The sequence below is a fragment of the Protomyctophum parallelum genome (genome assembly GCF_964188405.1).
Source record: "Protomyctophum parallelum genome assembly, chromosome: 4".
Classification (NCBI taxonomy): domain Eukaryota; kingdom Metazoa; phylum Chordata; class Actinopteri; order Myctophiformes; family Myctophidae; genus Protomyctophum; species Protomyctophum parallelum.
Window position 1 is genome coordinate 34,746,856 of NC_139700.1, and position 13,820 is coordinate 34,760,675.

The window sequence follows — 13,820 nt, forward strand, 5'->3', positions numbered from 1 at the left end:
GGTGAATACGGACGGGTAACGGGGTGGACAACGGGTCCATTATTTGACGGGCGGGGCGGGTATGGTTTGTATCTTGATATAATCACGGGTCTACGGATCGCATTATTGAGATTAATGAGAGAGAGCAGAATTTTTCCTATTGGAGTTCAAGAGTCATTCTCTCTGAGTCACTTGCAAAACGTTGTCACATCCCAGCCAAAACCCACTGGTCTTCCTTCTCTCTGCGTGGATAATAGTTTAGATAGAAGACACTTTAATTTGAGGTTTTCGTTCAGCCATATTAAATCAGAACAGTGTTTTTAAAGGCCTATGTTTATTTTTGACGTTGTGTCCCCAATGACAGAGCAGCAGCAGGATGAGATCCACAATTAACTGCCATCTAAATATCGTCGCTGTCGGGTGGAAATCTTGTACGTGCCAAAACCCTTCCTTTTGTGTTATGTGCTATTTTCACTACTTTTGTGCGACCCTCTAATTCTAGAGCATTAATCCGTGAATAGAGCAAACAAACATAAAAAGTCTAAATATGGAGATACAAGGTTTGTGCCTGACAGCAGCCATACGTAATGGAATAATTGCTGTTGTGCGAAGACGTCAACAACAACAACATTGCTTGAACGTCTGCAGACCTCAGGTCTTTTTTTTGGGTGAACTCAATCTGGGAACCCGTCGGCAAAACAAAATGGAAGAAATAAAAAACACGCAGCATCCTCTGCTGTCTCGTTTCCTTTTCCGCCCAATAGAATGTGGATAACGGGATGTTGGTCCGTTTGGTCCGCTCTCTGCGCTGTTTTCATTCCACTAATGTACACACGTTTTGAATGCCCCCTGCTGACAGATTCAGTAGCAGCTCGGAATCCAGATCCAACACCCAGGAACTGGAATCGGTTTCCATCACATTTGGAACCAAAACCTGGTTCTCAAACTTCTTTTCAATCTTCAAGGACCACCATAACTCTGAGAGTGCATAAATGGAACCAAATGGAACGGTATTCCTGTGAGGGTCCATTCGGTTCAATTTGTAAGTTGTACACACTCAGAGTTACAGACCGGCGGCAAAGGGTTCATTTGAGGAGCCCTCGAGTAACCCAGAGGGTCCCTGGCCTGGACCTCACTTCTGAGAACCACTACACTACAATAATATGTTTGCAATGCTGCGATTGCACGATTGCATTTGTGCTTATCAAAAATTATGGGAAGATTGCGTGAGAGAGAGAGAGACTACAGACAGCGGACACATAAAATAAAGAGAGATTTCTTAGAAGAGATATTTGTCTGTCCTTTGGCAGCAGCAGGCTCCCAGTTTGTCCTTACCTCACCCTGCAGAGCAGAGAGCACCTGAGCTGGGCTGAGAGCACACCGACCGCACCGTGGTGGTTCCAGTTAGCACTTAGCCTCATATATAACCAACGTCTCTCTCCTGTTCACTATTCATCTGCTGCCAAGCATCTGTGACTGCTCAACCAGGAAATACGAACCATGTCAAAACTCCAGCATATTGGACACACACACTATTATTGTGTGCGTGTGTGCGTGTGTGCGTGTGTGTGTGTGTGTGTGTGTGTGTGTCTCTTAGGCCTCAATTACACCTATACAACAATGTTGCATGCAAGATGTAAGTATCAAGGCCGCCCCAATGCTTTTCCAATGGAAGTCACATGGTTTGATACAACATTTTTGTTTGATGGCTGTGTTGTGCCCCCCTCCCCCGCATCAAACAAAAATGTTGTATCAAACCATGTGACTTCCATTGGAAATGCATTGGGGCGGCCATGACACCAACTATATCTTTCTGTGGCTCCAGATGATCCCTGTGCTTTAGACCCGCTGGTTACCTGTCTGTCTAGCATCAAATGTTGGATGAGTGAGAACTTTCTCAAGCTAAATGAGGATAAGACAGAAGTTCTCATAATCGGTTCTAGTGAACAGAAAGAATCAATATTAAGCAGACTTGGCAATCTGACTGTAGAAAGTAACTGTACAGTAAAGAACCTGGGGGTTATTATTGATTCTGAATTGAATTTTAATTCACACATTAATCATGTTACCAAGATTGCCTTTTTTCACCTTAGAAATATTGCACGAATCAGAGCCTATGTGTCCTTGGACAATGCAAAAACGCTAATCCACGCCTTTGTTATTTCTCGGCTTGATTACTGCAATGCACTTTTTTCAGGACTGCACGAATCAGAGCCTATGTGTCCTTGGACGATGCAAAAACGCTAATCCACGCCTTTGTTTTTTCTCGGCTTGATTACTGCAATGCACTTTTTTCAGGACTGCACGAATCAGAGCCTATGTGTCCTTGGACGATGCAAAAACGCTAATCCACGCCTTTGTTTTTTCTCGGCTTGATTACTGCAATGCACTTTTTTCAGGACTGCCTAAGAAAACAACTGACCGATTACAACTTGTCCAAAATGCAGCAGCCAGAGTTTGAACTAGAACTAAGATGAGAGAACATATTACTCCAGTTTTGGCATCACTGCACTGGCTTCCGGTTGTTTTTAGGATTGATTTTAAAATTATTTTACTTGTCTATAAAGCTCTCAATGGTCTCGCACCTTCCTACCTACATGACTGCCTGCCTAAATATGTCCCAAACCGCCCCCACGTCTTCCACTGCTGGCCTGCTCGCTTTGCCTAAAAAAATGGCAACTAAAAAATACGGGGAAGCAGCTTTTTGCTTCTACGGGCCGTCGGCATGGAACAAGCTCCCACTGTACCTTCGTCAGGCAGCCTCTGTAGACATTTTTAAAGCTCAGCTCAAGACCCACTTCTACAACATTGCTTTTAATTGATCTTTTTTTTTTTTTTTTTTCCTCACTGTATTGCATTACTGCTTGTTTTTTGCCTTGCTTTTCTTTTATTCTCCATTGTTCTGTAAAGCACTTTGAGCTGCATTTCATGTCATGAAAGGTGCTATACAAATAAAGTTTTATTATTATTATTATTATTACTTACAACTTGCTTACATCTACCATGCAACATTGTTGTATGCTAGATGTATAGGTGTAATTGAGGCCTTACTTACTTACAAATGGATACATTTTACACTTTCACTGTGTACAGTAGATGCATGTGTAGCGTGTCAGAGAGAGAGAGAGAGAGAGGAATATTTCTATGAAAGAGCGGGAGTCTGAAGGAAACAGAGAGAGGGAAGAAAGAGGAGATGTTTGCATGTGCGTTCCAGTGTGTTGGAATGGGGTGGATGTATACGTTGTGTGTGTGCGTGTGTGTGTGTGTGTGTGTGTGTGTGTGTGTGTGTGTGTGTGTGTGTGTGTGTAAGTGAGTGAGAGTGTTTTCCGAAACATTCCTGTGTGCTATTATTAGCGTGCGTTTGTGTATATCATCTCTGTCGGGTGGAAACCTCATATGTCCAAAACTGTTCAAATTAAGTGTTCAAGTCGGATGTTCATTTACCAAAAAAAGTTAAAATATGGGAGATAAGAGGTTTCTGCTACAGCGACAATCTATGTAATACTTGGAGGAGGCGGCTGAACGGTGGTGTGTGTGTGTGTGTGTGTGTGTGTGTGTGTGCGATTGTGCTTTTCTGTTGTGTGTGTGTGTGGGTTTGTTGTATCATGTTTAACGGGGGAGTGTGTGTATAGAGGGAAATGAGATCAGCTGAGAAGAGAGAGACACACACACACACACACACACACACACACACACACACACACACACACACACACACACACACACACACACACAGTATAGGCTCCTATTGCATTCTCTGAGCATGCCCACATATAAACCAAGAGACAGTGTGATAAACTATTTTAACATCTTTCCTTTTAAAGCAATACCTGACATGACTGTTTAACTGAATCTTTTTCTGGAACATTATTATGGGGGTGGGCGCAGGACTGTTTCCTAAAATGCTATTTTTAGTTGCTTTACAGTTTACGCAATTTGGAGTCATACGCATGTGAGTTGGAAATATGTGTCACTTAACCTTTGTGGTGTCATGCAGACTATAGGAGGTCACTATTCCTTAATCGTTTCTATTTGGCTCGGAGTGGGATCGTTTAGATGAGGCGTCTTCAACAGGGGGTCTGGGAAAACCTTGGGGGTCCTCAGAGTTACTAGTTAGTTACTGTGAGAGTGAGGTCTAGCCAACACCAACTCGGGACACCTGGATTGCTGACCTCCACACTTTCACATCTAACATCAAGTTCTTGAGCTCTACAGTGTTGTTAGCTACGTTGCGCCGCAGTGCGTCTACGTAGGTGGTGCGCCTCTTTCCCCTCCTGGTTCTAGGTACCTGACGCAGTGCCCTGCCAGCCTCATCCTTCTCTCTTTGACCATGTCTGTGACCCGTGGTATGTCCCCATAGAGGTACATATTTCTGATGCAGTCCGTCCATGTGACACCTAGTGCCATATGTAGCATTCTTGTGTAGACTCCATCCAGGGCTCTTTCCTGTTGTACTGTAAGGGTCCATGTCTCAGCCCTTTACAGCAGTACTGACTCCACAGTAGCTATGAACAGCCGCCTCTTAAGGTCCCATGCAATGCATTCCAGGCAAGTGCTGTCTGGACCTTCAGGTCCTGTTCAGTTAAGACAGTCAAGGGTTCCGAGGTCCTCGACTGGCTCGAGCACCTGGCAGTGGCAATGATTTTGTCCTCTGCGTTGACTGTCATTACCTTTGTTTTCTTGGCATTGAGCTTGAGGCCGATCTTCCTGCACTGCCAGTAGTAGTCCATTTCCTTTCCCTACTGTATCCGAGATTAGGGCGTTGTCATCTGCGTAGTTGAGGTCAGTGACCATGATGGGGTGGCCATTGCCTTGGCTCCCTCGAGACCAGAGTGAACCCCATTGCTTCCTCTCTGCCATTGATTGCGAGTGCATGGTCCATCGCTACAATGAACAGGAAGGTGGCCAGAATGTCTCCCTGTAGGACGCCCGCTAGGATATCAAATTCTTTGGTGTCACCGTCGCAGGTTTGGACCTTGGCCCGAGTCTGGCTGTAGCTTGCCTCTATCATCTGGACCATCTTTTCAAGAACTCGAACTCTGTTGTGTGTACTTCTGGAAGCTGTCTTTTTCTTCGACCAATCACAGCATAGTTTTAATAGTTTTCTGTAAACAGATCTGTTCAGCATGAACATAACTTACTTCCGTTTAGACCAGTGGTCCTCAACCAGTGGTTCCATGTGGTCCCCAGTTAAATGATGGAAAGTTGGTTATCAAATGGACCCTTATGGATCTTTAACTCTTGAGAGCATAAAATAAAACCAAATGGACCCTTTAGGTCCCTGCACACTGCTGCGTTTTTCGGATTTTTCCCGCCGGTTTTCTGAAAAGCGCGCCCAGTCTGCAAGGACCTTCATGGGTCCATTTGAATGAACACATTTCCAAACCTTATCCAAACAGACAGATATACTGCAAGTCATAACTCATGACAAGGTGTTCCGGTAGCTCTAAGAGAATAACAAACAAGGTAGAGAGGGGTGATGCAGAGGAATGTTCCTGCCCGTGAATTACAGTGCTTATACCATGGCCACTTACCAAAGAAAACAAGACACATGGTGCTGCTCTTCCACTGCATGGTTATGGCTCAACTATCTCCACTCCACGTTTTCCATTGTACAAGAGTAGTAGGCTGCGACCTAGTCCATGTTAAATGTACGTTTTGTATTGCCTCTATCATGGTTCTGATGTCTGAGGCCATACCGTGATGTGAAAACACTGCAGAGGACTGGTTAGTCAGAGACTATCCTTACTACTAGCATCCCGCCCTACAGCATGGAAGCTCCTGGATACTGTCAACAACTTTTTAAACTAGTCATTGTAAATATGACCATTGAACAACTGCAGGGCCTTTTTCCTCAACCGAAAATGCTATCATAAATGGGTTTTTAAGGCGCAGGTGGCTTGGTGGCGGAGGTAGGAAGGTAAAGTACCTGCTTACATCTGGCCGATGCATCTGGCTTTGTCCAGTGTCTATACGAACACATTCGGGGGGATGGAGGCCGCCGGGTGGTAGAACATTTGTCACTGCACATAACTCATGTCAGCAGGGAGTGTTGGGCAGGAGGAGTAGGACGGAGGATTTCTATTCTACGTCCTCCCGATGGGGGCTCCTCTCTGGCAGTCAATAAGATACAACTGTGTGGGGAGGAATTAATTGACATAACAACCAAATTGAGGAGAAAAACATCAGTTGTTGGACTGTAAAGGTGTGATAGAGGACAAACAGGACCCACTAAAAACTAGGTTTTTAGCAGGAGGTAGCAGTGTACACTTCTGAACAACAAGGCGTGCGAATAGTACCTAAAGCCCTACCACACCAAAGGGTCAAGACGGTTTTAGCGTCCCTGCGTTGTGATATGTCTTGTTGCACGTTGACCCTAGTGATTCTAAGCATGGAATTCAATGGCCCAAACCACACCAAAGGGTCGAGACGGTTTAGCGTTAACTCCTTGCAACCGTTTGGACCTTGGTGTGGTTAGGGCTTTAGACTGTGCAAAATGTATAGCTTTATTTGATTGTGTTTTTGAACGAGCCAGTAGTTTTTGATTTTGAATTTGGCACTGTAGTTGTTCAATATTGATTCATGAATCTACTAGCATACAGTATGGGACTACGTTATTACACTAGTGACTCTCTCTCTCATGCTCTCTAAAAACAAAAGTGCTTCACAAGAACACATTGATGAAGCCATGTATGAGATTAGCTAAAGATATCTTAGATTTTCAACTTCAAGGCCGGAGGTTGGTCCTCTTTCACGACGTCATGCGAGTAGCAGCACAAGCTACGATGGTTCTGCCTTTGTTGAGGGAATATACGTATGTAGTACAGTACACAATGTACACAGACAACAAGACAAACCCTAAAAAGAGAGACTGCTGTCATATGTTTTTCTTTCATAAATGCAGGCTAAAAACGGATAAAGACAGACAGCTACAAAGAGTAAAACATGTTTTGTGATTGTTGGTGTGCGGCCAAAGGTTTAAATATGAATCAAAGATAACTCGCTCACCAGCCTTTTTTCTATTGTTTATCCTAGAGCCTGACCGATTTATTTTGTTAGTTTAGCTTATTGGTAAACTGTAAAATAGCCAAGGACCTCTTTAGAGATCAGTGTTGATTTTGACTGCACATTTTGATTTAGTTTTGTCATAGTCTTTTGAATAACATTTCAATTAGTTTTAGTCATATTTTATAGTCAGTATAGTAGTTTTAGTAGACTAAATATCATAACATTTTAGTCGACTAAATGTACAGTTGATTTTGTCAACAAAAAAGTGTATTTTGGCCGGTCTTGATGGCGTCGTAATGACATATTTTACACTTGGTTGCATGCAAAAAATAGCCGATCTACAAGCTCACAAGTCATAGCGTGACGTGTTGTGAGCTTGTAGATCTGTTATTTTCAGAGCGCAATACCATAGCGCAATACCATAGCGCAATACCATAGCGCAACCAAGCATAATATGACTTGTCTTTTAGTTCTACTGGATCTCCACTAGTCTCCCCCTAACATTTTAGTCTAGTTTTTATATGCAGACAACATTGCCAATATATTTAGTTTTAGTTTTAGTCATCATAGCTTAGTTTTTATTTAGTTTTCGTCAGTGAAAAAAGGTAGACGACTCGTAGTTTTAATCGACAAAATGAACACTGTAAGCGATGAAGCAGGGCCCCCCACTGCATATTGAGTAATAGTGTATTGCAGTCAGATGAAGCTGGAGGTTCAGGCCCAAGCCAGGTCTGTGTACACAACAGTTGACATGAGTCACCTCTGTAACATTTGCTCATTTGTCAGGAAATGAATTAGCAACGTTGGCACACAGTGGGATGTACGTGTATGTGATGCACGCCGCTCGCTTCGTGGCTGACTTTGTGTCGGCATGTCAGGTTCTGCTTGCGTGTGGTCTGTGTGCTACAGGAAAAGAGATAAGCCTTGTGCATGTGCTCGGCTCTCACACTAACAGGTGATGAGTAGGATGATGATAACCTCTGTCTTGGTGGTGGTGGTGGCGCATGGGTCTCCCACAGTGTTGCCAGAGTTTGTAAGAGAAACAATAAGCGTCCAGGTTTACACAAAAACAAGGGCAAAATAAGCGACTATAGGACCGCTTGATAATCACTCTCACACACACACACACACACACACACACACACACTTGAACCCTAAAATCTACAAGATTTGCAACTTGTCGCAAAGCTTGTAGATCTGTTATTTTCAAACAAATCTTAGCGTATTTTTGAAACATTTTAACGACATACATTTTGTAAGGGGGAGTCACTGGCAGAAAGGCATTTCAGATGGGGGTCCATGGACAAAAATTAAATTGTTTGAGAACCACTGATTTAAACCAATTGACTGCCACAGGGTGGGGATAGAGGCCAGTTAGCTGTGCCGGGCAGATTACCTTTTTTTCACATCCGGGTTTCTCGCTCACAGACCTCCATTGTAAGAAATGGCTTGTGTTAGCAGTAGCTCACGCTGTTTATCTTTCGAGAGTGATGCGATAAAAAAAATCACAAATCACATCCGAACCTCGGATGGATGATGATCACAACGGACAGCGCTCATAGTTTCAGAGATAATAGCCAAAGAAGATTCTACTTATATGACCATATGGAATTTCCTTGTTTTCAGCAAAACAGTTTCATATCGATAAAGTACATTGATTGATTGACAGAGTATTCCATCAAAAGCGGTTGGATTTGAAATGATGGAATATTTATATTCCTTCAAAAGCAACAAATATGTTAAACAACATTCGATAGGAAGCCCAAATAAGGGGGAAAAATGCAACCTGCAACTACAGTACCATTATTTACAATTCAGGCATTTTTTAAGATATTTTTTTTTTTGCGGCTTACGCCTTTATTGATTTTTTTAAGGGATAGAAAGTAGGCTGACAGGAAACGGGAGAGAGATGGGGGGATGACATGCGGTAAAGGCCGTGTCGGGTCCGGGAGTCGAACCCGCGGCACACCGCGACTGGATCACCAGTCCGGTGCCCAGACCGTTACGCTACGGCCTGGGCCACAATTCAGGCATTTAGCAGACTTACTTAACCCACAGCGACTTACATTTACAGTACAAGTAACTGTACATAAAAAAAACAAGTCACTTACACTGGTGGTCTCCTGCTTCAGGAAATGCAGTTCAGTGCCATGGTTTGTGTCAAGCAGAGACAGGATGACTGGCTGACAATCAGAGCATCCGCTAAACACATATCATCATGACGCCTGGGCCACGATAGCCAAGTGGTTAGGGCGCGTAACACTAACACATGGCCTCGGATGGATGCGTGACAGCAAGGCCCCGGTTTGATTCCCAGTCCGGGCGGATCGTTTGGTGCATTTCACTGGTGGTGGAAAAATGACTCATTTGTTTACTTAAGTTAAAGTATTTGACTGCAATCAATCAATACTGCAATGTAGAAACACACTGTTGCAAGTAAAAGTACTGTAGTCAAAAAGTACAAAGGTATTGACATCAAAATATACTTTAACCCATTCAGGGCGGGAACCCCTTTTGGTGTTTTAAGCATTAAATACTTTAGCTATTGAAAAATAGCAGATCTACAAGCTCATAGCGCAGCACAGAGTGCCGCGCTACAAGCTTGTAGATCTGCTATTTTTTTATTGTGAAAATGTGGCGCACATTTCGAATATATATTCTTTCAGAGCGATCATTTTAACTCAAATCTTTGCTTCTGGGGGGTCCCTGGAACAACATATTTTGAGATGGGAGTCGGAGGCCAATTACATATAATCTTTGGGTGTCCTTGACATGAAAATGTTTCAGAACGACTGACATAGAAACATGGGTTTTTCAGAAAACTATCAGAAGACATTTGTAGAATCGTCCTCGGGTCTAAATGGGTACCAAAAGTAAAAGTAGTCATTTATGCAGAGCCACTACATGCGGTGTGTCCAGGATGTAAACAAAGCCACATGTGGGAGGCAGAGGCACATGTCTCTTTTCACCCGGAAAAGTAAAAGCTTGTTTTGACCAAAAACACAGCCTGGGAAAATAATCAGAGATACATCCATTTGTCTTGTCTTTGGCACCCAAAGAGTTTTAAGTACAGTATTTGAGTAAACATATTTAGTTACTTTCCACCACTGCCACTGCCAATGTCAACCCCGTTGCATTTTTTTTTGTGTGCAATGCACATAGTTCCGAAACGTTTTTTTTCTTTGATCTCAGTTCACTTCGGGGCTAACACCTGCAGGTCGGATGTGCGCAACCTTGAGTTCATGTCACCCTCCCTACTGTGTGTGTGTGTGTTGTATGTGTGTGTGCGTCGTGCATGTCTTGGCATCGCGTTTGATTCGGTCCCTCACTCCATCTCTCTCTCTCTCTCTCTCTCTCTCTCTCTCTCTCCCTGCAGGGTGAGTGTGTGTTGACCGTTCAGCTGGACGATGACGAGGTGTGCCGTGTGGAGGAAGAGGAGGCAGCGGAGCAGGTTGAGTTCTACCTGCTGTTCTCTGGCTCCAACCAGAGGCACCTGACCACCACGCTCCGCCTCAGCCACGTCACGCTGCAGGCCGTTTGTCCAGGTATACGTACACACACACACCGTACACACACACACACACCGTACACACACACACACACCGTACACACACACACACACACACACACACACACACACACACACACACACACACACACACACACACACACACCGTACACACACACGCGCGCACACACCATGCCATGTGAGTCAATACCAACTTGGGACTCCTGAATTCACCTTTAGCTAAGCCCCAGCCTCTCCCACTTGGACACTTTCCAGCCGCGCTCATTCATTCCAATGTAAATATCATGGATTTTTACACATTAAATACTGGTTCATTTTTGGAACAAGACCAAATATGTGCGTGACATTTTTTTTTAAACATTTTTTTTAATCATATAGGTATAATCTACGTTCTGTAGGTGGTGCCTTTCCCAGCTTTGGCCTGGGTCGGCTCCCGTAGTGTGTCTGTTTGACTCCCACTAGAAGCAGTGCCTTGTCAGCCTCATTCTTCTCTCTCTGACTTTAGAGCAGCAGTTCCTAAAACCTTTAAACTCAAGACCCAAAAGAGAAATGAGATGTTTGCCCGTGACCTAGATAAGATATCACAATCGCACGTTAGAAATAGGCTTATAGTGATGATATTGAAACATACTCTAGTTAGAACGCTCACTCTTCAAGACGTTTCAGACGGGGAGCGAGTGACGCAGGCGTTCTCTCGTTCACGCGTCTGCTCATGAGTAGCGTGAAAACAGGTCTATGGTCGCCCGCGGGTGCGTGCACAAACGAGCACACGCGTGATTATTTACCGGCACCCCACCCGTGAGAATACGCTTGCGTAATGGCTCCCTCAACTTCTCCGTGTGTCCAATATAAACGCACGCCTCTCATAAAAATTGTACTACTAAAGCACATCAGTCGCAGCCTGGCGTGAGTGAATCCATGTTATCAGTCTGGCCAAAGCCAGGCGATGTCAGTCGCTCCACGTCTGAAAAGGCCTTTTACATGTTTTCTATTCTAACAATTGGAAGTAAAATGAATATAATTTCTCAGGATCTGATGTGCGAGAGATTAAGATGAAGTGTGTCAGACGAAGTGTTGTCCTCTGTGCTTTATTCTGTCACGTGCTTTCTAAACCTGAAGAATCACAGCAGGCCGTCTGGCCCTCCTTTAAAGAAAACATTCATCCTGGTTTAATTTGTATGTGTGTGCAGGTCACAGAGCTGGCTGGTACAGCAACACACTGTTCTGTACTCCTTTATCAGTGGCCTGCCATTGATGTTGCCAAGTCTGCTTATTATAAGCTATATTATACGCTTGGGCTTGTTTTTCATTTTTTGTGGAGCTTGTTTCTAAAGTGTAAATTTGCTTGCTTCCTTATGTTGTTTAAACGAGTGGTTCTCCCACGCGCGATAAACACTTGGCAATGTGCGATGGATAGATTAATTAATCCTGGCGGGCAGACGGCTAACCCATTTGGCTGAGGATCAGTGTTGATTTTGACAGACATTTTCTTTTTTTATCTTGAGAGCTTTAGATTGGCTATTTTCAAAATCTTTGCTTCTTTCTTATATTAATTGACAATTTGACAATATTTATTTTCCATTTTGTAGGTATTAAAACATATTTGTACTATAGTATTAAAGTTGTATTTGTCACTTCACTGTCATCTGGTCCCGACCCACAGGTTGACCTGGTAGTCTTTTGGGCTTGTTTTCATAGACCTGACGTAGGCTTGTTTCTCTCCCAAAATCTGGCAACGCCGGGCTGGCATGTGATGGGTTCCACTGGGCCGACTCCAGGAGGGCGTGGTGGGTGTTCCCCGTCCCATTGCTCAAGAGCACATTAAAAATTACAGAGCGAGGTGTGTGCGTGTGCGTGAGTGTGTGTGCGCGTGCGTGCAGAGTGATTTGAGCGACCATACACAATGCACTGTGAACACGCTGCAGCTTCCTCTAGAGCACAACGTTCCTGCCCGTGGGCTTTAAGAGGAGAGCCGCTGCTCCTTTGATGTTGTGTCACATTCCTCTGTAATGGACTAGATGGACGGAGAGAGAGAGAGAGGGAGAAAGAGAGAGAGAGAGAGAGATTGCAGGCAGGGAGCCATATAAACATTTACAGCTCCTGAAAGCATTGGGCAGTGTGTGTGGTACGCTGATGGTACACTTACAAACACACAACTGTACCCAATCAGGAACGAGTGTGTGTGTGTGTGATGCTGGACAGGTTTATGTGTGCTACAGCTGCATTGGAAGGACTTTTTGTTGTTGTTGTAGAAACGGGTAACTCTGTTTGTCTGTTTGTCTCCCCTTTCTTCCTCCCGGTTTACCCATATTATTATGGAGTAGATTTTGGGAAGATGGAAACAGTCCTTTGACCTTGTTCTGTTGTTCTCTGTGTCTCCTGTGTGGTCTCCTCATGCAGCCCATGACGTGTGTGAGCAGGTTGAGGTGACGTTGTGTTCTGCTCGGCCCACTGGTCAGGTGGACCCGCATTCACAGGAGAGCTTCTACTACGTCCAGGTAACACCGTCATGCACTTCTCACGTTAAAAGGCCCAAACCACACCCATGCAGCTACTGTAGTCGCAACAAAACAGTTTTAAGGACATGTCACACCAATGCAACTCCTTGCAACTGCCATTGGGGATAATGGTTGCATGCAACTACAGTACATGCAACTACTCGCAACCATGCGTGTGGTTGCAAGGAGTTACATGGCGAATCATTGGTGTGGTTTGGGCCATATATTAGCCAGACAACTATTCCACAATATCTGTATGCTATATAGTCTGGAACTACAGCTCCCAAAATCAGGATGCTGTCATATGTTCTGTTTGTCATTTCCGCTCACGAAAATATATCTTAAAATATCTTTAATTCGTTTACTTTGCATTTCTGCTAAGCTGCAAACTATATTATGCTTAGATGATTTTGATTTATATTGTAAAGACAAAGCAGAGCTTCTGTTTCTCCAGACTGTTTGACGGAAGCTTTTGATAATTGTGGGAGGCAACACTCTGGCTCTGAAGACTATCAATTCAATGGTTTTAGTTAGTACAGGCAGCGATAAAAAATATACTGTAGTGTATATCATCGCTGTCGGCCATATTTTAACTTTTTGTGGGGGATGTTTTGTTTGTTAATTTCGGAAATATACTACAGTGTCATCCAAAAGTAGCAGATCTACAAGCTCGAAACACGTTTTGAGCTTCTCGATCTACTAAATGGTAAATGGTGCATTTATATAGCGCCTTTATCCAAGGCGCTTTTAATAGATTGTGCATTGCATTCACCCATTCACACACACATCCGTACACCAATGGCGGC

At 43.9% G+C, this 13,820-nt stretch overlaps 1 protein-coding gene across 1 annotated transcript in view; it reads left to right on the forward strand.

Annotated features, from left to right (window-relative positions):
* Positions 1 to 13,820, forward strand: part of LOC310857176 (A-kinase anchor protein 13) — a gene marked incomplete at its 3' end in the record, with an annotated part of 77,323 nt that overhangs the window by 37,601 nt on the left and 25,902 nt on the right. Inside the window, exons 3-4 of the mRNA XM_083762787.1 lie at positions 10,364 to 10,532; positions 12,917 to 13,014. Coding sequence (XP_083618913.1) covers positions 10,364 to 10,532; positions 12,917 to 13,014 — 267 coding nt within the window. The remainder of the gene's footprint in view (positions 1 to 10,363; positions 10,533 to 12,916; positions 13,015 to 13,820) is intronic.